The sequence below is a fragment of the Phalacrocorax carbo genome, chromosome 4 (genome assembly GCF_963921805.1).
Source record: "Phalacrocorax carbo chromosome 4, bPhaCar2.1, whole genome shotgun sequence".
NCBI classification, from domain to species: Eukaryota; Metazoa; Chordata; class Aves; order Suliformes; family Phalacrocoracidae; genus Phalacrocorax; species Phalacrocorax carbo.
Window position 1 is genome coordinate 43219532 of NC_087516.1, and position 23543 is coordinate 43243074.

Here is a 23543-nt window from a genome sequence, read left to right on the forward strand (position 1 = left end):
TAGATATTAACTTTTCCATTTAAAATAATAACATTTCTACTGACACACTGACAATTGTTTTTAAATTTTGTCTTGATTTTCATAGTCGTATTCTTTTTGGAAAAGAGTTGGGTTTTTTTATTTGTTTTTTTTACATTATAACTGATCTGCAACTACCAGCACTACAAGAATGTTCGTTTTCAAGTATGTGTATCCACAAACAATTACAATGCACAAATTGCTTAAATAGATCAAAATTATTAGCTGCTTTAACAAAGTGCAAACCACTGAGTTAAGTAGAGGTGAATACAATTATTTTACTGAAAGATGTAGTCAACTTTTTATCTATCATCTCTCAACAGGGAAGAAGTAAACCTCTATCTCCAGAAGAAGCAGCTGACCTCTGTAGAATGCAGTGTCTTACAGTGGCTTTTCTTCTTCATATGCCTCTTTCACAGAGAGCTCAGATTAGGATCATGAAATCCCGCTGGACTAAGCAAGTTTTACCATTAATAAAAATGGTATGTGTAGCACTGTCTTACTTCCCCTGTCATCAGGTCCAATTGTAATTTCAGTTTTTATTTTCCTTTTTATGTTACTTTAGTCATCTGATGAGATCAAAGAACGTTATATACCTGCTGGAAACCTACCTGGCTTAGGAATCTTGTGAGCCACAAATCAGAGGGGCTAGGAGAATGTTTGGGGCAATATCTCTATCCTTGACCTCTTCTTAGACATCTCCAGTTAGCCAGTGTTAGTGTTAGGGTACTGGGCTAGATAGACCGTTTGGTCTCATCCAGTATGGGAGGTTTGATGGCAAGCATTTTTATTGTTTGAAGTTGGTTATTACAGTGAAGGAGAACAGTGAGGGCAGTCTCCTGATCACAGAGGAGTCAAGTAACAGTGTGTTGGTTTTCATGTCAGTAAAATCTGTGGTAGTTAAGCCTGCTTTGGAGATGTTTAGATCCCTCCACATGAAAAGGTGCTCCATAAGAATTGTTTGCTTTATTTTAACAGCAACAGTTATGCACGCATTTTGCTCTGAAACAGCTAAGTGATACAAATCATTGGAAATTGGATTTAACTTACCTGCCTGACTTAAATGACGATTCACTGCTCGTAAATCTTGCGCATTACTATGAGGTCGAATACACTGAAGGTATTTATCGTTGTTGAACAGTTTGCTTTTTTACTTTTCTAACTTTATTAAGCTGCAAAATGAGAATGAAAGTGCTTGTGCAAGCAGAAATGAGTACAATTTTCCAATTACCCGTATAATAATAGATACATTTTATGGAGTAATAGGGAAACTTTTTTCCATAGCCAAGTCTAGAAAATCACATGTGAAAGTGTCTTTCACTAGTGTCACCAGTACTCATTCAAAATACTTTACCTTGTCATACCTTCAATGTTCCACCTGTACTGATGCAAAGGAAGAGTGATATAGTGTAGGTAGTAAGAGCTCTGTCTCACTGTCATTGGGTATGCTCAACCATTTGGTTTTTAGCCAGTTCTCTTAGTGCAACACGGTCAGAATGGAAACTAGATGCAGTCCCTAATGTCACTGTGACATTGGATAGTATTTTTAATTGCAGATAAGATTGATTCAGACAAAACCATATATTGTCTTATAAATACATGAATCTGGGAGCTGGTCCTTTAAGAACACCATCAAATATGTTATGATTCACAAAAAAGTTACAAAAGCTGACAGAGCAAGTAAGTGTGGAAAAAGATTCGTAGCAAATGTTCTTTCAGAGTAATTCTGTTTACCTGAAATCCTCTGCCATGACTCTGTCTGATAGTAAACCAGAACACTTTATGAATCTAGTCACAAGGTCCTGTATGTACCTCAGTAAAGCAAGAGTGGAATAATTTTTAAAGGAAATATAAATCAGGAATATGAAACATTTATTTTTATGATACCTATTATTCGGCACTAAAAAGAAAATTCTCAATTCTAGATCCTCTCCTGCAGGAGGTGAAGGTGAGAGAAATTCTTCTTTATCTGTGGAGCTTGCAGACTTGCACAGGCAGTCTAAATCTGGTGTTCTTTCCAAAATACATCTCAGTATACTTAGTTATTTGTATCCTGGGCTATTAAAAACTGTGAATGTACAACATTCTATCCTAATCTGTTCTAATGACCAAAGACCTTGGATAGGACTGAAGTCTTTATACCTGATGCTGCATAGGTGAATGGGTAAGTTCTGTTTGAGGAAACTTTTAATTTTAAAGCTTGCTTTTTTTCTTTCTTTCTTTCCTCCCTGTGCAGGATTAGCGTTCAAAAAGGAATTGGGGAAAGAAATGGAGAATGAATACCAATGTTTATGGGATGCTGTAACAAAATTGGCTGTGAAATACAGTTTTGGAGATGCTTTCCCAATACGAAAGACCTCCCAACTATTTCTTGAACAGGACCAGACATTCAGAGGTACTGACAACTCCATAAATTAGAGACTTAGAAGCGTGATCTTCATTACTGTCACTAAAAATTCTAGGAGTAGTGATTTGATTTTATCCTGATCACAAATCTCATCCATACTTTTTGGATAATCTTCTCCTTCCTTTCAACCCACTAACAAAACTTGCAGCTGATGCTAAAATAAGTCTGACCAGGCCTTATGGGTGAAATTCTGACTGACCGCAGACACCACAAGTATTTTAATTGACTTCAATAGGAATTTGGTTTAGTTCCATGATAGCTAGCCCAAATCTATTGTACATATTGTAAAAAACATTATGATTAGTGTAATACAAATAATAGTAAAAATCATAATAATTACTCATATTTAAAGTAATGATTATGCTGCAGGAAGACTGTCTCTGAAGAATATCTTTGTACATGTTGACATAGGGTTATGCAGGTGTTGGGGGTGAGAGCAGGAAATTAAGTGAAATATAGAATTGTTGCCCTAATGGTAGAGAGTCCAGCTATCACTAGCTCACATTACAGTCCTTGAAAGTTGTAGAAATGTGACTTGCCTGTAAGTGTCTAAATTACACCACCATCCTGTTTAGTACCCCATAATTAGGGAAGTGCATAATTGGCTTGGAGATGGTTTTCTTCCCTCACTTAGAAGACCTGTTCTGAATATCTGAAAGGAGTAGGCAGAGATTTTTGCCTGATAGCTGACCTTTCTTGAGAACCAGTTTTGTTACAACTTTCAAATGTTTGTTTTAAACCAATCAAATTGTATAAATTTTTAGAAGAGACAGTAAGAAATTCAGTAAAAGCTGGAATATAATTCTAAAGTTTGTGAGTGTTCTTCAGCTGGTTTCAAAGGTGTCAAGTGGTCAAAGTGGGCTCTAGTGGGCAAAAAAAGAGAGTTTTTTTGTTATCTGTGGGATATTAAGGCATCTTCTGGCACAGCATTTGTGTTGCCTATTTCTGTATGTCCTTCGGAGACCTTGAAGACTGAAGTTGTGGCTAGACTTCACATGTGGGAGGATGCACAATGTTACATGTTATCTTTAGTCATTGTTGAAGAATTTCTCAAGACAAGTGGGTACCACTAGGTTTGCTTTATTAATCACAACTCAGTTGGGCCACCACCTCAGTGTGTGGCAACTAACAAGACACAGCCTTCAGGTTATATAGGTTTCCCTGATAATTATGTCACTGTCAAAGTCCACCATAAGTTTCCACTGTGTTCTCAATTCTTCATTTTTCTGGTCAGTTAAAAGTTCTTATTTTTCCACCTTCAGCAAGTTCTTGTCATCCCGGTCTTGGTTCTGCTTCTGGTCACGAGCCTTATTGGCCCATTGTTAGGCCTTTGATCTCCTTCTTAGAATGCCTGCCTGATGTCCTGTTTAAGTTTCCTGATCTCTTAGAAGTTAACCTTCCAACCCTTTTATTTATCTACTCATTCATCTACATACCTCATCTACATACCTGTATTTAGTTAACAGAGATATTAAAATCAGTGCTTAATCTTCATGTCTAACTATAGTTTTCTATATTTATTCTTGCTGTTGATTAGCTCTGCTGGTGATTAATCCAGCCATGGTTGGGGTTATACAGGGGACAGAGTGAGCAGTACTCTACATGAACTGGAAAGAACAGTTATACACCTGTGATAACACAACTAGTATAATAATATTGAATACATTCATTTATCTATTTCTTATTCTAAACACCTGTTCTAAGTATCTAAGTCTAATATCTCTTAACAGTCATCTAACGTAAGTGCAGTTGAAAGTGCATATTTAGGAGACACTGATCTTTATGGAATGGGCAGAGTTAGTTGGAGGCCTATCACCAGTGGTGTTCCCCAGGGGCCTGTGCTGGGTCCAGTCCTGTTCAACATATTCATCAATGACCTGGATGAAGGGACAGAGTGTAACCTCAGTAAGTTCGTTGATGATACCAAGCTGGGAGGAGTGGCTGATACACCAGAAGGCTGTGCTGCCATCCAGCGAGACCTGGACCCGCTGGAGAGCTGGGTTGAGGGGAACCTCATGGAATTCAACAAGAGCAAGTGCAAGGTCCTGCATCTGGGGAGGAACAACCCCATGCACCAGTACAGGCTGGGGGCTGGACTACTGGAAGGCATCTCTATTGAGAAGGACCTGGGAGTGCTGGTGGACAGCAAGCTGACCTTGAACCAACAATGTGCCTTTGTGGACCAGAAGGCCAATGGTGTCCTGGGCTGCATTAAAAGGATTGTGGCCAGCAGATCGAGAGGAGTTATCCTCCCCCTCTACTCTGCCCTAGCAAGGCCACATTTGGAGTACTGTGTCCAGTTTTGGGCCCCCCAGTTCAAGGACAGGGAACTCCTTGAGCAAGTCCAGTGGAGACCTACGAAGATGCTCAGGGGACTGGAGCATCTCCCTTATGAGGAAAGGTTGAGACTTGCATTTGTCCAGCCTGGAGAAGAGAAGACTGAGGGGGGATTTCATCAGTACCTATAAATATCTAAAGGGTGGGTATCAGGACGATGGGACTAGGCTCTTTTCAGTGGTGCCCAGTGACAGGCCAAGGGGCAATGGGCACAAGCTGGAACACAGGAAGTTCCACCTCAACATGAGAAAAACCTTCTTTCTTGTGAGGGTGACCGAGCAGTGGCACAGGCTGCCCAGGGAGGTTGTGGTGTCTCCTTCCCTGGAGACATTCAAACACTGCCTGGACGGGTTCCTGTGCCCCCTGCTCTAGGTGTGCCTGCTCAAGCAGAGGGATTGGACAAGATGATCTCCAGGGGTCCCTTCCAACTCCTACCGTTCTGTGATCCTGGGAATCAGTGCAGGAAAGTAGATGCCTGTGAGATGGGATGGGTTGTGGCATACAAAACATTAGTGCAGGTGTCTAAAATGGATTATAAGCATATGTACTCGGAAGCAATAATGATGTCTGCTTCGTTCTTCTTCCCATGCTTGAGAAGAAACAGAAGAAGGGGAACTAGTGAACTGCTGCTTGCTTTTACCAAATTTTGTTTCTTAGGATTTAATTTATAATGTAACTTGACAGAATTTTCAAGTATGATATGTAATTATATATTCTTAATTAAAAATATTATTTATTTTTTGCACTGTAAAGAATATGAAGACATTCCTAACATTGGACTAATCTCAGTGAAATCTGATCTTGTTGAAGATTACGCTGGAGATGTTTTGAAAGACCTACCTTTTTTAGAAAGGTACATATATAAGTTCTATTCTAATGAGTTAATATTATATGGGCTTATTTTCTACTCTGTACTACTCTTATTTTCTACACTTTACATCCATATTATGCTCAATTTGTACAAGTGTAGAAGTGCTTTTGCGATGACTGGGTAAATTTTCACATTTACATGGTGTAAATATTAACAGAAAGTTCAGAACAAGAATGGATAAGAGTCAATATATCCATATTTTCTCATACTGTTATTTGTTTGCATTATAGTCTTTGATTCTTATTCTACATTATGGAACTGTTTCTCTAAATGTACAATTTGTATTTGAAAGGCCTTATCCTAAATCCTAAAGCTCGGATTGATTTCAGGAGAAGAAAAACATTAAATAAAAATACTGTGGAAAAAAAGTAAGACGAGATTATCCTTTACATTTGTTCTGCTACTTGCAGAAGTGGGTTCTCTGCTGCACAATGACTATTTTTAGCCAGTGTGCGAGTTATGTAGTTACATTGCATTCTGTGATTAATCTGTATGAATATAAGTGAAAAAAATGGGGGTTTACTTTGTTAGCCTCAGTTTTTCAGAAAGAATTACTATCTTAACATACTATATTTGGAGTAGAATTAAACCCTCTGTTGGCTTTCTGCCACAGTAAAATTCTGTTTTGATGCATACCCAGTTTTTTGAATGTTTTGATTGTTTCATTAGAGATGCCGGAAAACTCTTTCAATTTCTGCTCTTTAATTTTTGTATATTTCAGCAACGATCCTGCAGTTACTTCACTTACTAAATACAAGGAATTTGATGAGCTTCGTCACTGGCATTCTGGCAGACCATTGACTGAGGAATATGAGCGAGTACGGTGCAACGCTGATGGTAAGAAAAACTAACATGAAATCCATGTGTCTGTGTTGACTAGAACAGTATGGTAAAGGTTATTATGGTTGTGGAGAAGGACTTCTCATTTCAGAAAATATTTGCAGCTGTATAAATACTTGCCATGATAGAGCCATTTCAGTACCTAAAGTATACTTAAACTGACATGTATTATGTGTATGCATTGTGTATTATCTTAAATAGGTTGGACGAGTATAACAGAATGAGCACTTGTGGTCAGATGGTCATGATACATTCCCTTTTGCTTGCGATATGCTTCACAGATTTATATCCACAAACTGTATGTACAGATGCAGTTTAATGTTTAAATACATAGTTTGGATAATGGTTGGTAAGCACATCCATAAATGTGCAAAATCTGCTTAGATGTTTAGACAGCGCACACATAACCAATCTCATCTTTTGAGACTATAATTAAAATAAGAAGTAAAAGAAGTTGTCGTGGTTTGACCACAGCCAGCAACGAAGCACCACACAGCTGCACGCTCACTTCCCCCCTCCGCCCCTGTGGGATGAGGGAGAGAATCCAAAGAGTAAAAGTGAGAACATTTGTGGGTTGAGATAAAGACAGTTTAACAGGTAAAGCAAAAGCTGTGCACATAAAGCAAAATGAGGAATTAATACACTGCTTCCCATTGGCAGGCAGGTGTTCAGCCATCTTCAGGAAAGCAGGGCTCCATCATGCGTAATGGTTATTTGGGAAATAAAAATGCGGTAACTCCAAATGTCCCCCTCTTCCTTCTTCTTCTCCCAGCTCTATATGCTGAGCATGACGTCATGTTGTATGGAATATCCCTCTGGTCAGCTGGGGTCAGCTGTCCCAGCTGTGTCCCCTCCCAGCTTTTTGTGCACCCCCAGCCCACTCGCTGGTGGGGTGGGAAGCAGAAAAGACCTTGACCCTGTGTGAGCGCTGCTCAGCAATAATGAAAACACCCCTGTATTATCCAACACTGGTTTCAGCACAAATCCAAAACACAGCCCCATACTAGCTACTCTGGAGAAAATTAACTCTGTCTCACTAAAACCAGCACAGAAGTAAACAAAAGTTGTTTGTATCATAATGCTTGATGTTATGCATTATAATTTCCTGTAAGTTTTTTCCAGTTTGAGATACTAAAGAAAACAAACTGTGGACTTAGTTTTGATCTTAGATTTGCATATTTACATGAAATGAAGTATATGATACTGTATGTCCCAGCAAGTACACAAAATTTTCTCTGAAAGATGTTCCCATCATCTGTTGCATTATATGGTAAATTAAACTGTAAAAAACCTACCAGGAGTTGAGAAGTTATGGATTACTGTTGTTACTTCCAGTGTTGCTTATGATTTTCATTCAGTGACTTAGAAATGTTATTTCCTGAGTGGGTATTTGTACCACTTGACCTACAAAATCAGGGTTCCATCTGCTCATCTTTCTGACTGGATGATTTTTTGCATTCTTCCGTGAACTATGATTTCAATGGGAAGTTTGGAGAGTATAACCTGCAGAGCACCTTCCATAATGTTGGAGTTGAAGGTTTATGTCCACTCCAGCTGAAGAGAAGGCCCTCTCTCTGCCGTGCCTTGCATGATTACTCTGAATGCTGGCATGTGTCATCGCGGTCTTTCTTGTGAAAAACAGAAAGATCTGAGATGGGTTTTCAAACTCATAAACTGACTCATCATTTTGATTTTAGGGCAGAGAGAAATACCTATGCTTGAGTGTGGAAGTGTCCATGTGCTCAGTTCAGTATTTATCATTGGCTAGCATAAGTGTTCTTCCAGCAGCTTTATTTATTTATGTTCTGATGACAGAGTCTTGTTTTCATGGCTAAGGGGTCTCTTTCTGATCATCTGAAATGCCTTTGGAAGACACCTTCCTATTTTCATGGACTGTGTGAGAAGCCTAGGCATTTTGTTCTAACAGTTATAATTTCTCTCCAGGCATCCTGCTTGTTAAGTTTTCCAATATTTTTAATGTGTGACTAAAGTAGTTTGAATTGGAGTCTATTGCTGATTTCTCAGATAATTCAAAGTACTTTTGGATTTCAGTGAGTCTTAGTAGCCAGCCTCTTTCAAAATATGATTTTGACCTGTGGGTCAATGAGGAATTTTTAGGAAATTTATCCAATACTCAGGTATCTTTCCTTGAAAATAGATTAGGCTGGAATTCTATCAGAGTGTTTTTTAATAAATTATATTTGTTTGCAGCAAAATCCAAAGATCCAGAAGAAAGAAGACAAATACAAAAGTTACAGACTTTTCGTCATTTTTATGGAAGCACGTTGGAAGACAGCGCTTCAAAACTTATTGTACATCAGGAGGATGTGTCAGGGCATGCTAATTCTGCTGTCAAAAAGACACAAAAAAAGCATGTGAGTATGTTCGAGTTGCTCTCTCCAAATCTTTTTTCTATTATCCAGGAAAGGATTTCTGAGTGACACAGTTGAAGTTTTATATTCTAAATGCACTAGTAGTTCTCAGTTGAAGAAATGTAAATTGCCTTTGTACTTCAAATTTAATTAGCTAATTGGAAAAAGTATTTTTCTTCCTAGTTAGGAATCCTGATAAGTGATCATATTTTAACAGGCACAAGTAAATTAAAAAATTAATACATATGAACTCTGTAAAGGCTGATAGGTTTTGGCTCATGGTCAGTATTATAATGTAGAGTGAAGGGAACTGGAGTTCATGAATCTAATTTTACTTTAAGAAACTGTTGAGGAATACTGGAAAAAACATTATTCAGTTATTTATATCCCTTCACTATTTGGAAACATTGTGTGTGAAAGAATCTGTAGATACTGCAGTTAATCCTAACTATGTGAACATTGTCAGACATCACAGGGTATGTAGCGTGTACTTGCATACTTTTGAGCAATACTGAGCAATAGTACTTTGACTAGTATTTTGTAATAGACTGTACTACAGATTACAGATTATGGCCTCTTGTCTTACCTGTAAAAGTCTGTATATAAAATAACTTAGTTAACTTCAAGTAAGGTTGAACTCTTAATTTTATTTAACTTATTGAAAAGCATGTCAATATGATAAGAATTGCTATTACCCATGTATAAATTACAAGCTTGAAATTTAACTTTCAGATATTTCCTATTTATTTTTTCACATTTGTGCTTTTTTTTATACTACTTGTGAAGCTTTATACTGACCTGAAATAAAGCTTAGGGAATCTCTTTTGAGCAAACATGTATTGGGATTCAGAAATTATCTCCTTCAAAATGAAGTACTATTTTAAACAATTCCCAAAACACATGCATCAGAGAGATGAACTGAAACTTGTAATGTACCTGCTATGATTGAGTTTCTCAATTAATTTTTTTTAGATGATGCTTGTACACAGTGATGGTTAGTTCTAAATATCTTCATTTTATTGCATAGAAAAGTAAAGCAGAAAAAATTGCAGAGGAAAACAACAGGCGCCTAAGAACTAAAGAAGAAATGAAAGAACAGGAACAATGGAAAGCCTTGTGTATACCAACTGAAAAGGAAATAAAAGCAAATCTGTCTGTTGGAATAAATAAATTGGAGAAGCTTCTCAAGACCTTGAAAAGTAAATCTGTGAAGTTCAGCGTAGAAATGACAGGACTGTCTGCCTGTTTCGAAGTGTGGAAGGAACACTGCAGAGAGCAAGGTATGATAGCCAAATTCATGTTCAGTATTCAAGTTCCACTCCCTTTAACCAAGAGAGTGAGTGACTTTGGACATTCTCATCTGGAATAAAGACATGTAAATACAGCACTGTTTCAGGAGCATGAAAAGTGTTTTCAAGTATTAACATGCTCTGGTGCCCTTTTGTAATTTCAAGATCCTTTGAGTCAGCTGTAAAGTATCCAATGAAATTAGATTGTAGCTGTTTTTCCTGTTTGGATTTGTACACATTGCATACATAAATATTTTATTGTATATGTCTTATGTATATGTATTATGTATATTGTATATGATTATGTAGCATGCACACTAAAATGTATCTATATTGCAGTGGATTTTTTTAATTAGCTGAAGTAGTTAGCTCACAGTCTGAATGATCAGACAGAAATCTATGTTACCATTGTTAGTGGCCTACTTCACCAGGATTAATTTGTTCAGTCCATACACTCAGTCAGGAGGATCCAAACACATGCTGCTCTAAATGTGTTGAGGAAAGATGTAAACTTCAGAGTGAAATATGTTGCTAATAATACTGAGTAACAAGAATGTGGGTCAGGAAGGTGAAATGGGGGAGCTCAGTTATTGTGTAGGTGTCAGATGTAGGACTCCCTCTTATAGCTGAGCATGCAGAAGCAGAATTATTTGGGTACTTGGTCTTTAGTGGCACTCCTTGTAGAGGTCACGGGAGTGTAGACTGTCTTCCTTGTCTTTAAATAAAGTTCATTTTTAAATAGTTGTAAATGTGGTTGGATGGGTAAGGTCTGTTCTAAAAATACCTAACATTGGAAGATTCCCAATGATACAATCCGCTCTCAAATAACTATATGCCTTTTTTTTTTTTTTAAAGGTAAGAAATCTAAAGATTTAAGCAAAGCTGTTCAAGTCATGAGGAGAATTCATATCCTCCTTGAAAAATATCAAGATCTCTTGGAGAAACCACACCTACAGAAGCTGACCAGATATCTAAGACTTCTTGGATTTGAGAATTTGGCATGCTCTCTATCTGGCCAGGTAACTTTATAGACTGCAATGATTATACTGTAACTGGACCTGTAGCTGAATATCAACAGTGGTTTCTTAAACATTGAATAGTGTGTAGAAGATCTATACTGATCTTATTTTATTTTGTATTGTACCATAAAATTTGGAACTATCTATTCTTGCTTTAGATATTAATCTTCTTTAGTTTCACAGATAAATTTCTCTGCTTGATGTGAGGTCTAGCTGTCACAATAGGCCACTTCCCCTTTAGTAAATAGAACTTTATATGGCTGCAAAGATATCCTTTGAAACATGCATCAGGATTAATTTTCTCTAGTTATGTCTGCCTGAGTCCTTAGACATCTCTGAACATCTGACAGGTACATGCCGCTCAATTCATCACATCAGCTGATGTGATAACATCTGCATGTTAAAAATAACTGTTAAAAGTTAAGTGATGAACACCTGCCCTCTAACAGGCCCAAATGTGCTACTTCAGAAAAGGAAATCCTTGAGACTACAGAGGTGGATGAAAACTATTCTGTTTGTTGTTATGGTATTACTGACCACCTCTGAAGGAAACAGTTTCAGATACAGAATTGCTTGTTCCTGCTAGCACAGCTGAGACCACCAGTAACTGCACTGAATTTGGCTCTGAAGTAATTTCTGTAAGGAATGACCTTATGCTTTTCTGCATGGTAACAACCTGTTTATGGACTGATTTAATGTTAAAAGCAGTTTGATACCTTTGTGTGTAGATGGGATGTTACTAGGGAGAGGGGATCTCAGGTAGAAGAGGGAGGATATAACTCACGGCCTGCAGAATATGGATTCAATAACAAAAGGAAGGAAGATTGCAGTAAACTGTAAAGCCAATATCAATCACTTCAATGTCTCATTTTTTAGGCAGGGTTAGGAATTTTTGGAAGCTTAGTTGTGGAAAGTGTTTATCATCCTTCCTTGAGGATCAGGACTAAGAGGTGGGAAAGGAATTGATTGTTTTGTAAGATGATTTCTTCCCTTAAAGAGTGGGAGTTATTTGTCTCTTTTTCTATGTGAATTTCTATGTTGCAAAGGTTTGTGGTGAGAGAGGGGACATGATGGCAAGTTTAATGTCTTGCTCAAGAGGGCTCTAGATAAGTCAGTGCATTTTGGACCTGCTTTTGCAGCTGCTTGTTTCTGATTACTACTTTTTGCAAAGTTGGGGGAATTTTAGGAATAACTGAAATTTTAAGGAATAACTGAAAATATTTATTTCAAAAAATTGAAGTTGTGACTTCTGTATCCTTGGAGATAGAAAAAACTTGGCTGAACACAGCTCTGAGCAACCTGATCTAATTGCACCTGCTTCAAGCAGTGAGTTGGCTTAACTGACATCCAGACACCCCTGACAACCTAAATTATTAAATGATTTTCTGATCTTCTGGTATATGTTGTAACATATAATGCTTTTCTATATGGCTTTCAGGATCAGATGTTGTAACAAGACATGTCCATGAACATTAAATGTGGTATGTCTTAGAGTATACAGGCGTTGTTTAAGTATTACAGTGCTTTACAAAATTTGGGATCACACCCAGTCTTTATATTGAATTTCCTTTTGCAACTGTGATTTGTTGCACAAGGGGTCAGGGCATACTGATGAAAACAGAGACAAATATAGGATCATAGAATCATACAATCATTAAGATTGGAAAAGACATCTAGGATCATCAAGTCCAACCATCAGCCCAACACTACCATGTCTCCTAAACCATGCCCTGAAGTGCCACGTCTACATGTCTTTTAAATATCTCCAGTGATGGCGACTCCACCACCTCTCTGGGCAGCCTGTTCCAGTGCCTGACTGCTCTTTCAGTGAAGAAATTCTTCTTAATATCCAATCTAAACCTCCCTTGATGCAGCTTGAGGCCATTTCCTCTTTTCCTATCACAACTAACTTGGGACTAGAGACCAACACCCACCTCACTACAACCTCCTTTCAGGTAGCTGTAGAGAGCGATAAGGTCTCCCCTCAGCCTCCTCTTCTCCAGACTAAACAAGCCCAGCTCCCTCAGCCGCTCCTCATAAGACTTTTTTTCCAGACCCTTCACCAGCTTTGTTGATGAGAAGGCTCTGGCAGGTAACAGCTTGAAGAGGCTGAGCTTTGCTTGCTAGCCAGTTTTCTTAGCTCTTCCGACAATAAAACCAACACTAACACCAACACCACCACTGGCTATGGGAAGATATATTATTTTTAGAACATAATCTCCTTTGAAGACACACAAGCATAACCCTGACATAAGGCTAAATGGTGTAGGTTTGTGCAAGAAATTATTTTAAAATCACCTGCACTTTCATTTTTTCAAAACTTGCAGGGTTCCACAGAGCAAAAGATGCACCATTTTCTTAATCTCTTGCTAGCTTTCAAACCAACTTGAATTTCCGTTTGATCTTATAGACAGGAGAAAGTGACAATCAGAGTATAAGCAACTATGCTATCGAAGTGCGTCCAGCTCGCTTTCAGCTGCAATACATGGATTATTACTTGCTCAGAGAAGAGAGAAATGATCCAGATCCCCGAGTGCAACATTTCATACCAGACACATGGCAGGTAATGAGACACAAACTTTTTGCCCAAAGTTAATGGAAATGGTCTTTGATCCCCCACCCCCACCCCCCCATTTAAAAATACACATTATTATACTAATTGTCAAAAATAGTGCTGTTTAACTGATCCATTTTTAAAAAAATTTAGCAAATTCAGTAGATAATTTTGGACTGTATTCCATGTTCTTTCTACACTGAGAGCTTTTCTACAGAGAGCTTGGCCCAAGGAATTCGACATAAGAAATGCTGAAACCATGGGATTTCACTTCTTATTACCATATTTGATGGTGGTAATGACCTGTTTGAATAATCTGTGAATGTTCATCCTCTGCCAGTTTGGAACTTGGCATATGTGCTGATAAAGAATAGTGTTAGTACTAATTCTGTTTCCCCTTCTGTAGCTCTTCCACCATCCTTTCATAAACCTATGTAAGGTCAAAGAGCATGGAGGAAGACAATATAGGGGAGAAAACAGATTAATAAACAGTGTATGCTAGGAGCAGAAGAGAGATTTGGACAGTATTGATGTAACTATTACAATGCAAGAAAAAAATACTGCCTTATATAAAGCAATGAAGTTTTTGGAACTAAATTATACACTGCTGGGTTAACTGCTTCTATTTTTTAATTTGAAAATATCCAAGCTTGGACTCAGAATGTTCTGGTATAAGAATCTCGGACCAAATAATTGAAATAAACAAGTTATAATTTGTAGTTCCATTTTTGTCCACTAACATTTTAAGAGAAAAGAATATGGTCATAAAATGACTATGTTAATTCTTACTTTCTAAGTCTAAAATCTGTATATGAAGTCTACATGCAAAAATAAGAGACATTTTCACAGAAAGGGCTAGCTTACTCAATAAGAACTTCATAGCAAGACATTTTGACATAAGTAATTACTTTTCTTTTAGCGGGAACTTCTTGATGCTGTAGATAATAATGAGTCTGCAGTGATTGTTGCTCCCACTTCATCAGGAAAAACATATGCATCATACTATTGCATGGAGAAAGTTCTGAAAACAAGCAATGATGGAGTAGTTGTGTATGTTGCTCCCACAAAGGTAAGGTTGCACCCTACTGCATATTCTGTGTGTATGACTATCTCAGTATGATTCTGAAACCATTGGGGTAACTTTTTACACAAGTTTTTAGTTTATATATATATTTTTTAATTAGAAATTGAATCTTTACATTCTGTTTCACATTTACATTTATTAGAAACATCACATTTACCACGATTAATCTTCAAAATATTTAAGTTCATGTAGTGTTCTTGTCTATTAATAGCTAATATTATAGCTAACTTAAGGTCAGAAACACTAATATACACAAAAGTGCTGTAAGTAGCATGTTAAGTAAATGGTGAGAGTATCAAAAGCCTACCAAGAGTACTTTCAGCCTAACTGAAAGTAATATTAGAACAGAACAATGACCAAGCAAGTAATTGAATTCACCCTTAGATGCTTCAAGAGAAAATTTATGAAACTCTAGGAAGTGGGATGTTTTTTAACGAGAGTTCTATCCTACTAGTTAAAAACTGACTTAAGTGCTGAGGCGCAATGCTTTGATTTCTTCCAAAACTTATTTTAATATTCAGTAATATAGTTTTTGGATATTGAATTACATGTGCTGTTATTCAACAACAATCTCCATGGACTGTTTTCTATAAGTAAAATCACTTTTTTGTGGTTATGCTCAGGTTGGGCATCAAAATAATCTTTTCATTTGAATATCAGTGGGGTGCAGAAATGTATTTTATACCTGCAGCCCCAGGACTTGGAGATCATTAAAGTGTTTGTAGATGCAGTAGAATGTGATCCCTTTTTAACTGCTTCCAAAATAATTGAAATACAGAATTAGTAATGTGTAACTCACTTTGCACAACACTGATTTTATTTGAAAGCATATGAATATAATTGAAAATCATGTACCATATCTTTTTAAAATTAACATTGTTGACAGTGTAGGCTTAATAGTACATTACATAGTACATTATAGTCTAGTACATTAATATCGGTGCCAAAATTGAATGCTTTTATGTGTCTCGGAATATCATATGCCTTTAGACATACACTGTCTAGTTTTGTTAATGACCTGCTTTATTTAAGGCCCTTGTAAACCAAGTGGTGGGAACTATATACAGTCGGTTCACCAAGAAACTTCCAGATGGATTGGTAGTTTGTGGAGTCTTCACGCGAGATTATCGCAATGATGTCATGAATTCTCAGGTATATTTTTATGGGTGTTTTAACACATGATGATAATGACTACTTTATTCCATCTAGCTTCTAAAAATGTTGATTCTAATTATAACAATTGTGCCATTACTAAATACAAAGTTCTAGAAAAATCTAAGCATACCTATACTGCTTAGCAGACACTTTAACCCTATGCCATACAACCTTACCTATTCATCCTTAGGAGACATGCAGTTGATGTCTCGCTTTGGTTAAAAGAAGAAACATTCAAATCCTTTGCCAGCATACAGCAGATGCATTACAGAAGTATAGAGAGAATACATCAGTAGTTCTTCCCTTGTCCACTGATGCAGTCACTCCCTCATAGAAGACCACTAAGTTGGTCTCTCTTTTAGTGGGGAGCCCAGAACTGGATGCAGGACTCCAGGTGTGGCCTCATCAGTGCTGAGTAGCAGGGAAGTATCCCCTCCCTTGATTTGCTGGCAACACTCCTAATGCAGCCCAGGATACTATTAGCCTTCTTTGCCGCAAGGGCACATTACTGCCTCCTGTTCAACTTGGTGTCCACCAGGACCCTCAGGTCCTTTTCTGCAGAGCTGCTTCCCAGCTGTATGGCCCCCACCATACACTGGTGCATGGGCTTGATTCTCCCCAGGTGCAGACCTTTGCACATCTCCCTGTTGAACTCCATGAGGTTCCTGTCAGCTCATTTCTCCAGCCTGTCTAGGTCCCTCCGGGTGGCAGCATCACCCTCTGGCCACTCCTCCCTCACCACCACCCTCAGCCACTCCTCCCAGTTTGGTGTCATTAGCAAACCTGCTGAGGGTACACTTTTCCCCATCATCCAGATCATTAATGAAGATGTTAAACAGGATCAGACCCACTATAGACCCCAGGAGTTCACCACTAGTTACTGGCCTCCAACTAGACTTTGTAGCACTAATCACCAACCTCTGGGCCCAGCCTTCCAAAGAGTTTTCAGTCCACCTCACTATCTGCTCACCTGGCCCATTCTTCAACAGCTTGTCTGTGAGGACGTTATGGGAGACATTGTTGAAAGCCTTACTGAAGGCAATGACTGCTGCTCTCCCCTCATCTACCAAGCCAGTCATTTCATCCAAGGAGTTGGTCAAGGCTAGTCAAGCATGACTTCCCCTCAGTGAATTAATGCTGAATACTCCTGATCATTTTCTTGTTCTCCATGTGCTGAGAAATTATTTCCAGTATTAGTTGCTCCATCACCTTCCCAGAGATCAAAGTGAGGCTGACCAGCCTGTAGTTTCCTGGGTACCCTTTCTTATTATTCATTCATTCATTCATTCATTCCTGCTTACCTTGGAATCAAATACATAGATATTTTTCAATCCTTTTTAAATATGGAATCTACTTGTAGTTAATTAGTCACTTTACCTGAAAATAATGCTTTACAAACCTTTCTTCTTAGATACTAGTGACCGTGCCTCAATGTTTAGAAATCTTGATGCTGTCTCCTCGTTGCCAGAAATGGACCAAACGGATACAATATGTTATATTTGATGAGGTGGGCATCTTTTAGTAGTAATCAATTTAGTAAATATATGAAAAATCTTGAGGAAAAATGCCAGTGACTCAATTTTTCATTACACACGTTATTGCTGGTAAAAAACCAACTTTCAGAAATATATTTCAGACTTACTTGCTTTTTCCTGTTTGCCAATATGTTTATATACTCTAGTGAAAGAACATAAAACTTCTTTAGTCCTCACTAGGACGTACAGTTCAGTCAAAGCCACCAGGAATTTCCTTTATTTCTCTGAAGCCAGTCAACTGAGAAACTAAAAGCCACCACTGTAGTCTCAGTGGCACAAACAGGGCATTCCAGACTGGGATCATACATGTTTCACATCATATGGTACATGTCAGCCTTTCCAGGGAAAAAGTCATTGATTAATCTTGCTAAATTTAAAGTTCCTACTGTATTTTTAATCTTATATAGATTTAATGCTATATGATGCCAGTGAGTATCTAGGGTACAAACAGTGAATGTAGTATTGAAATTTAGACTTATTTGTTATCCAGTGAAGTCTGGAGAGGGATTTATTGGACATTTGATTTGGATCTCATGGTAATTGCTACCACATAAGAATTATTCAGTACTGATCTTGCCAAACTTTTGGTTTTTGCAAAACACAAACCAACTCCTGTTACGGGTGCCGTTTGATAAGGAACACTTCTTCTTTTCTTTGAATCCTTTTTCATGAAAACATAGGTCCATTGTCTTGGTGGTGAAATAGGAGCAGAGGTTTGGGAGCATCTTCTGGTAACAATTCGGTGCCCATTTTTGGCACTCTCCGCCACTGTCAGTAACCCAGAACACCTAACTGAGTACGTATGGAATTTTCGTGCTTGCAAGAGCATATTTAAATTGCATGTGAGCTGTTTTAAATAGAGGGGCCAATTACTATTGGAGGACAACTGATTTGGAGTTATATTGTTATATGTATTATACTGTCCTTAGTCCCCCAATTGACACAAACCAATACTGTAACTCTTAACTCTGTAATGAGAACAGATGCTAGTATTCCTTCAGACCCTATAACTGAGCTGCACAAAGGAATTTGTCACAGAATAACAGTTTGGAAGGGACCTCAGGGATCATCTAGTCCAACCTTTCTAGGAAGAGCGCAGTCTAGGCAAGATGGCCCAGCACCCTCTCCAGCCGACTTTTGAAAGTGTCCAACATGGCCAAGTCAACACTTCCCTGGGGAGATTATTCCAATGGGTGACCGTCCTCACTGGGAAAAATTTCCCTCTGGTGTCCAATCGGAATCTACCCAAGAGCAACTTGTGTCCATTCCCCCTTGTCCTCTCCATGTGACTCCGTGTAAAAAGGGAGTCTCCATCTTCTTTGTAGCTGCCCCTTCAGTACTGGTACATGGTGATGAGATCCCCTCTGAACCTCCTTTTCTCAAGGCTGAACAAACCCAGTTCTCCCAGCCTACCCTCGTATGGCAGACTTCCCAGTCCTTTGATCATCTTGGTGGCCTTTCTCTGGACCCCTTCCAGCCTGTCCACATCCTTTTTGTATAGTGGGGACCAGAACTGCACACAGTACTCCAGGCGTGGCCTGACAAGTGCTGAGTATAGTGGGATAATGACTACTTTACCTCTGCTGGTGATGCCCTTGTTGATGCAACCCAGCATCCTGTTTGCCTTCTTGGCTGCAGCAGCACACTGTGCGCTCGTGTTGAGCTTCGTGTCCCCCAGGACCCCCTGGTCCCTTTCCACAGAGCTGCTCTCCAGCCAGGTGGATCCCAGTCTGTGCTGCACTCCTGGATTATGTTTTCCCAGGTGCAAGACCTTACACTTGTCCTTGTTGAACTTCATAAGGTTCTTGTTGGCCCACTCTTCCAGCCTATCCAGATCTTCCTGCAGAGCAGCTCTCCCTTCTGGAGTGCCTACTTCCCCAGTCAATTTGGTGTCATCCGCAAACTTCACGAGGCTACACTGAATCCCGTCATCCAGATCACTTATGAAGATGTTGAATAACATTGGGCCCAATATTGATCCCTGTGACAGGTTGCCACTTTGAAAAAGAGCTATTGTCCACCACCCTTTGTGTGCAGCCTGTCAGCCAATTCCCCACCCACTGCACAGACCACTTGTCTAGGCCATAGCACATTAATTTCTCCAGGAGGAGGCTGTGGGGGACCATATCAAAGGCCTTGGAGAAGTCCAGGTAGACAATGTCCACTGCCTGCCCCATGTCAACCAGGCAAGTCACTTTGTCATAGAAGGCCACCATGTTTGTCAAGCACGATCTGCCTTTAGTGAAGCCATGTTGGCTTTTCCCAATCACGTGCTTCATTTGACTTGTGATGGCACCCAGGAGGATTCGTTCCATAACTTTCCCAGGGATTGAAGTAAGGCTGATGGGCCTATAGTTACCCAGATCCTCCCTCGAGCCCTTCTTGTAGATAGGGGTAACATTTGCCTTCCTCCAGTCCTCTGGGACATCCCCCATTCTCCATGACTTCTCAAAGATTATGGAAAGTGGCCTTGCAATGACGTCAGCCATCTCTCTCAACACCCTCGGGTGGATGGCGTCAGGGCCCATTGATTTGTAGGGGTCAGGCTCCTGTAATAATTCACATACTAACTCTTCCTTCACTGATGGTGGGTCTATGTTGGGATCAACCAGGAATTTTGTTCCCAAAGCCTGGGACCCGGCAGTGCTGGTAAAGACAGAGGTGAAGAAATTTAGGAGGCCTTTACATCTATATGAATTACAAAAGCCTGATAAGCACACCTGTCTATCATCAATCAGAGAAGACACCTGCACTATATTTTTTATATATATATATATATATAATGGCGCTATTTCACATGTTTTATTTGTATCCTGGGATAAGCTGGAGAAAATTGCACTAAAGATGGTGACAGAGGGACTGGAAATTCTATACGAGAAATTGAGAAGATTGCTGTAGCAATTTTCCTAAAATATTTTTTACAACTCTTCTTTTTATTTTATTCTTGCACTGTAGGTGGTTACAATCTGTGAAAAGGTATTGGCAACGGGCTGATAATACAATGGGTGTAAGCTCTACAAACTCTGAGAAGAACTTTACGAGAAAATGTAAAGTGAAATCTAAAGTACAAGAACAAAAGAAGTCATATCGTGTTAGACTAGGTGTGTACCAGGATATTTTGTAACTAAGAAATAAATTTTAGTGTTATTTCTGCAAAAACTTTAATCATGGTGTGTGAACTTGAACTTAAGCATATTTTGTTTTGGTTTTTCTTTTAAATGAAAACAAATCTTGCAGGATTAAGTACTTTTTGAAACAGCCAAGTGCATCATTACATCATTTTTGTCTCTTCACAGTCTTATATGAAGAAAGGTACAATGATTTGGAAAAGTACGTGTGTTCTCTAAAGGGTGGTGATTTCATCATTGAACATTGTCATCCATATGCTGCGTTAACAGTCAATCATGTAAGCATATCAACATTGTTTAGTAACTGTTACATTTAGGCAACATGCATTCCATCAAAATGATTCCTTTATTTTTCTTTTGTTCAAACTCCTTGCAGATTGAGAGCTATGGTATTCCTTCAGATCTTTCTCTGTCTCCACGAGAGAGCATCCAGCTTTATGACACAATGGTAAAAGTCTGGCAAGAGTGGCCAAGGGCACAGGTGCGTACACACAGCTGTGCGTATACACATCAAAATAAATAAATGACAAAGTACTGAAATGCTTTACACAAATGTTTTTCAGGAGCTATGTCCTGAGGAGTTTGTCTCTTTCAAGGATAAAATAGTCATAAAAAAGGCAGATGTGAGGAAATATGAACAGGAACTGAAGAAAGAATTAGGCAAATGGATTGTACTTGGCCAAAGACAGAAGGTAACTGTTGTTACAGAGTGCTTTCTTAAGATTGTGTACAGCTTTAAAATAATTATATGTAATAATGTCACTACAGGAGTTTCTCCTCCCATAATTATTATTTACTAAGTTTAAATGCTGCTGTGCTTGAAAGATAAGCACTAATATTTGTGGCATTTCCATAACTCTTTTCAAGATGATGTTTTCACAAGCTTCTCTGGGAATTAGATTTCTGATACTGCTGTGGGATTTCAGTTCCTGATTCCTTTAGGGTACCTCTTACAGTTAGTACTGTTGCTCTGCTTTTTCAGTCTGCCTCTTTTTTGCTGCTCATTTGAAATCTGTGTAACCACAGACAATGTATATGTTTCCATGTGAAAGACAGAAATTCAAGCAATGAGCAGAAAATCAAGTCCTTGATTGGAGACCACCTATCCCTATATCATAAAAAGGAATATGAGGAGGTGGTGAATTGACAACAAGGAAAAAATAAAGAATATCTGGGGAAAAAATAAATTTTGAAATATGATACCTAAAGGTGAAAATATATCATAATCAGTACATTAGTGATACTTGATTATTTGCACAGTGATGGTAGCTATAAATGCTACAATAATTTGCATTTTGAGCTCTTACCAAAGTCAGCTGATAACTTGCAGACCTGTAAACTATAGTCTGTAAACTATATGTGACTATTGCAGTTCTAAATTATTTAAAAAATTTGAGCTGATAGAAGTTGACACAGGAAAATGGAGAAAAATATTTGTTAGCTTTGGGCCAGAGGTTTCTGCTATTAAAATCTCCACAATAATACTACTTTGGTCAGGTGAATAAGCTACTGGAGCACCTTAAGCCAAAACCTGCGGATTGCTCAGAACAGGAAAAGTGGAAGCATTTTGCAAGCTTTGTTGATAAATTACATGAGATGGATAAGTTGCCTGCCATATTTTTTATGTAAGTATTTACATTCCATGTATTATATGTGTACTACCTATATTCAGAAAAATTACGTTTAGAGATAAGCATTGATATGGCTCTGCAAATGCCATTTATATGGTACTTGCTACCCTTACTTTAAAATATACAAAGTAAAGGCCTACAAGCTCTATCAATCCATGTATCTTTATGTCACTAAAGGTTTAGCTGAAATAAAACTGGGAGTGTTTAATTACTGTGTAGACAGGGTAGAATCCATGCATGATGTCTGAAAGAGTTAGAAGAAACTGAATCACATTAAAATGATAGTCAGATTCTCAGTTGTTTTGCCCCAGTGTAGTCAGTAATAGTTGTGGAAAGTGTATGCTTTTTGTTTAGAGGTGCAAATGGTGCATGTAGGGGCAGATTTGCTAGCAAAAAGGATGGAATGAGGTTCTGTTGATGTGTGCATTTGTCACATGGTGATGGTTCCACTGCGCAGCCTCTAACAGACTCATCTTACATCCAGTGACATGCATCAATGAACCTGTTTTTCGTATATGTGGGAAGTAATTACATAACGTCTAATACGCACAACTTTGAGCCTACTGACAATCACATTACTGACAGTGACATTGCTGGTATTAGTAAAGTAGGTATGTACTTCAATGCTGGAATTAACAATAAAAGGAAGCGGCTTATCAGAAAACAGTTGTCTAGTGCATATTCTCATTATAATAATGCACAGGAGCAATCACGTAAAAATGGAAAGTTTTCTCATCTCAATTTGAAGTCTTCCTTACTCTGGACACTTTGATAGCTAAGGGTAGAATGCTCACTGCCATTTCAGTTCTCACATGCTTGATGGTGATTTAAAAAAGGCATTTCTGAAAGAACTGTAGAAAGGAAGAAGCAAAAAGTGAAGGTACATATTGATGGTACATCTCAAATTATTCTAGTTGCTGGTAAATGATTTATTTTTCTGTTTCTCAGTGACGGTGTAGTTGTAAATTAATGTTATAGCAGATTTCAATCTGAAATGGACAGTTTTCAAAAGGACTCTTAGGTATTTGCATTTCCTTCAAATAAGGAATAATTTTCAGGGCTACTGTATGAACTGCAACATTGTTTGGGGCACTCAGTAGAAAGTTCCAAGATGTGTTTCCTTAGGGGAGATAGATAAGTGCCTTCCTCTCATCTACCCTGGAATGATGGGTCCCTAGAAATTCTTGGTGACTTATGGCTCCGACATGGGACTGCAAGTAGAGTATGAATATCCTAGACAATTGATAAATGATCATGGTGAGACAAGAACATATCCCAGACAAGTGAACATGGAGGCAGAACC

The 23543-nt window shown here is 38.4% G+C and overlaps 1 protein-coding gene across 2 annotated transcripts in view; it reads left to right on the forward strand.

Annotated features, from left to right (window-relative positions):
* DDX60 (DExD/H-box helicase 60) overlaps window positions 1-23543 on the forward strand; it is a 48207-nt gene that overhangs the window by 7941 nt on the left and 16723 nt on the right. For both annotated transcript variants that reach the window (XR_010372668.1, XM_064449755.1), the window contains exons 8-25: window positions 342-500; window positions 997-1138; window positions 2255-2413; window positions 5516-5615; window positions 6355-6470; window positions 8685-8848; window positions 9873-10125; window positions 10990-11153; window positions 13564-13716; window positions 14627-14776; window positions 15824-15943; window positions 17358-17453; window positions 18162-18277; window positions 20437-20582; window positions 20778-20887; window positions 20986-21090; window positions 21173-21301; window positions 22107-22234. Coding sequence is in view for 1 of the 2 variants with exons in the window: in XM_064449755.1 (XP_064305825.1) it covers window positions 342-500; window positions 997-1138; window positions 2255-2413; window positions 5516-5615; window positions 6355-6470; window positions 8685-8848; window positions 9873-10125; window positions 10990-11153; window positions 13564-13716; window positions 14627-14776; window positions 15824-15943; window positions 17358-17453; window positions 18162-18277; window positions 20437-20582; window positions 20778-20887; window positions 20986-21090; window positions 21173-21301; window positions 22107-22234 (2510 nt within the window). In the remaining variant the exon portion in view is untranslated. The remainder of the gene's footprint in view (window positions 1-341; window positions 501-996; window positions 1139-2254; window positions 2414-5515; window positions 5616-6354; window positions 6471-8684; window positions 8849-9872; window positions 10126-10989; window positions 11154-13563; window positions 13717-14626; window positions 14777-15823; window positions 15944-17357; window positions 17454-18161; window positions 18278-20436; window positions 20583-20777; window positions 20888-20985; window positions 21091-21172; window positions 21302-22106; window positions 22235-23543) is intronic.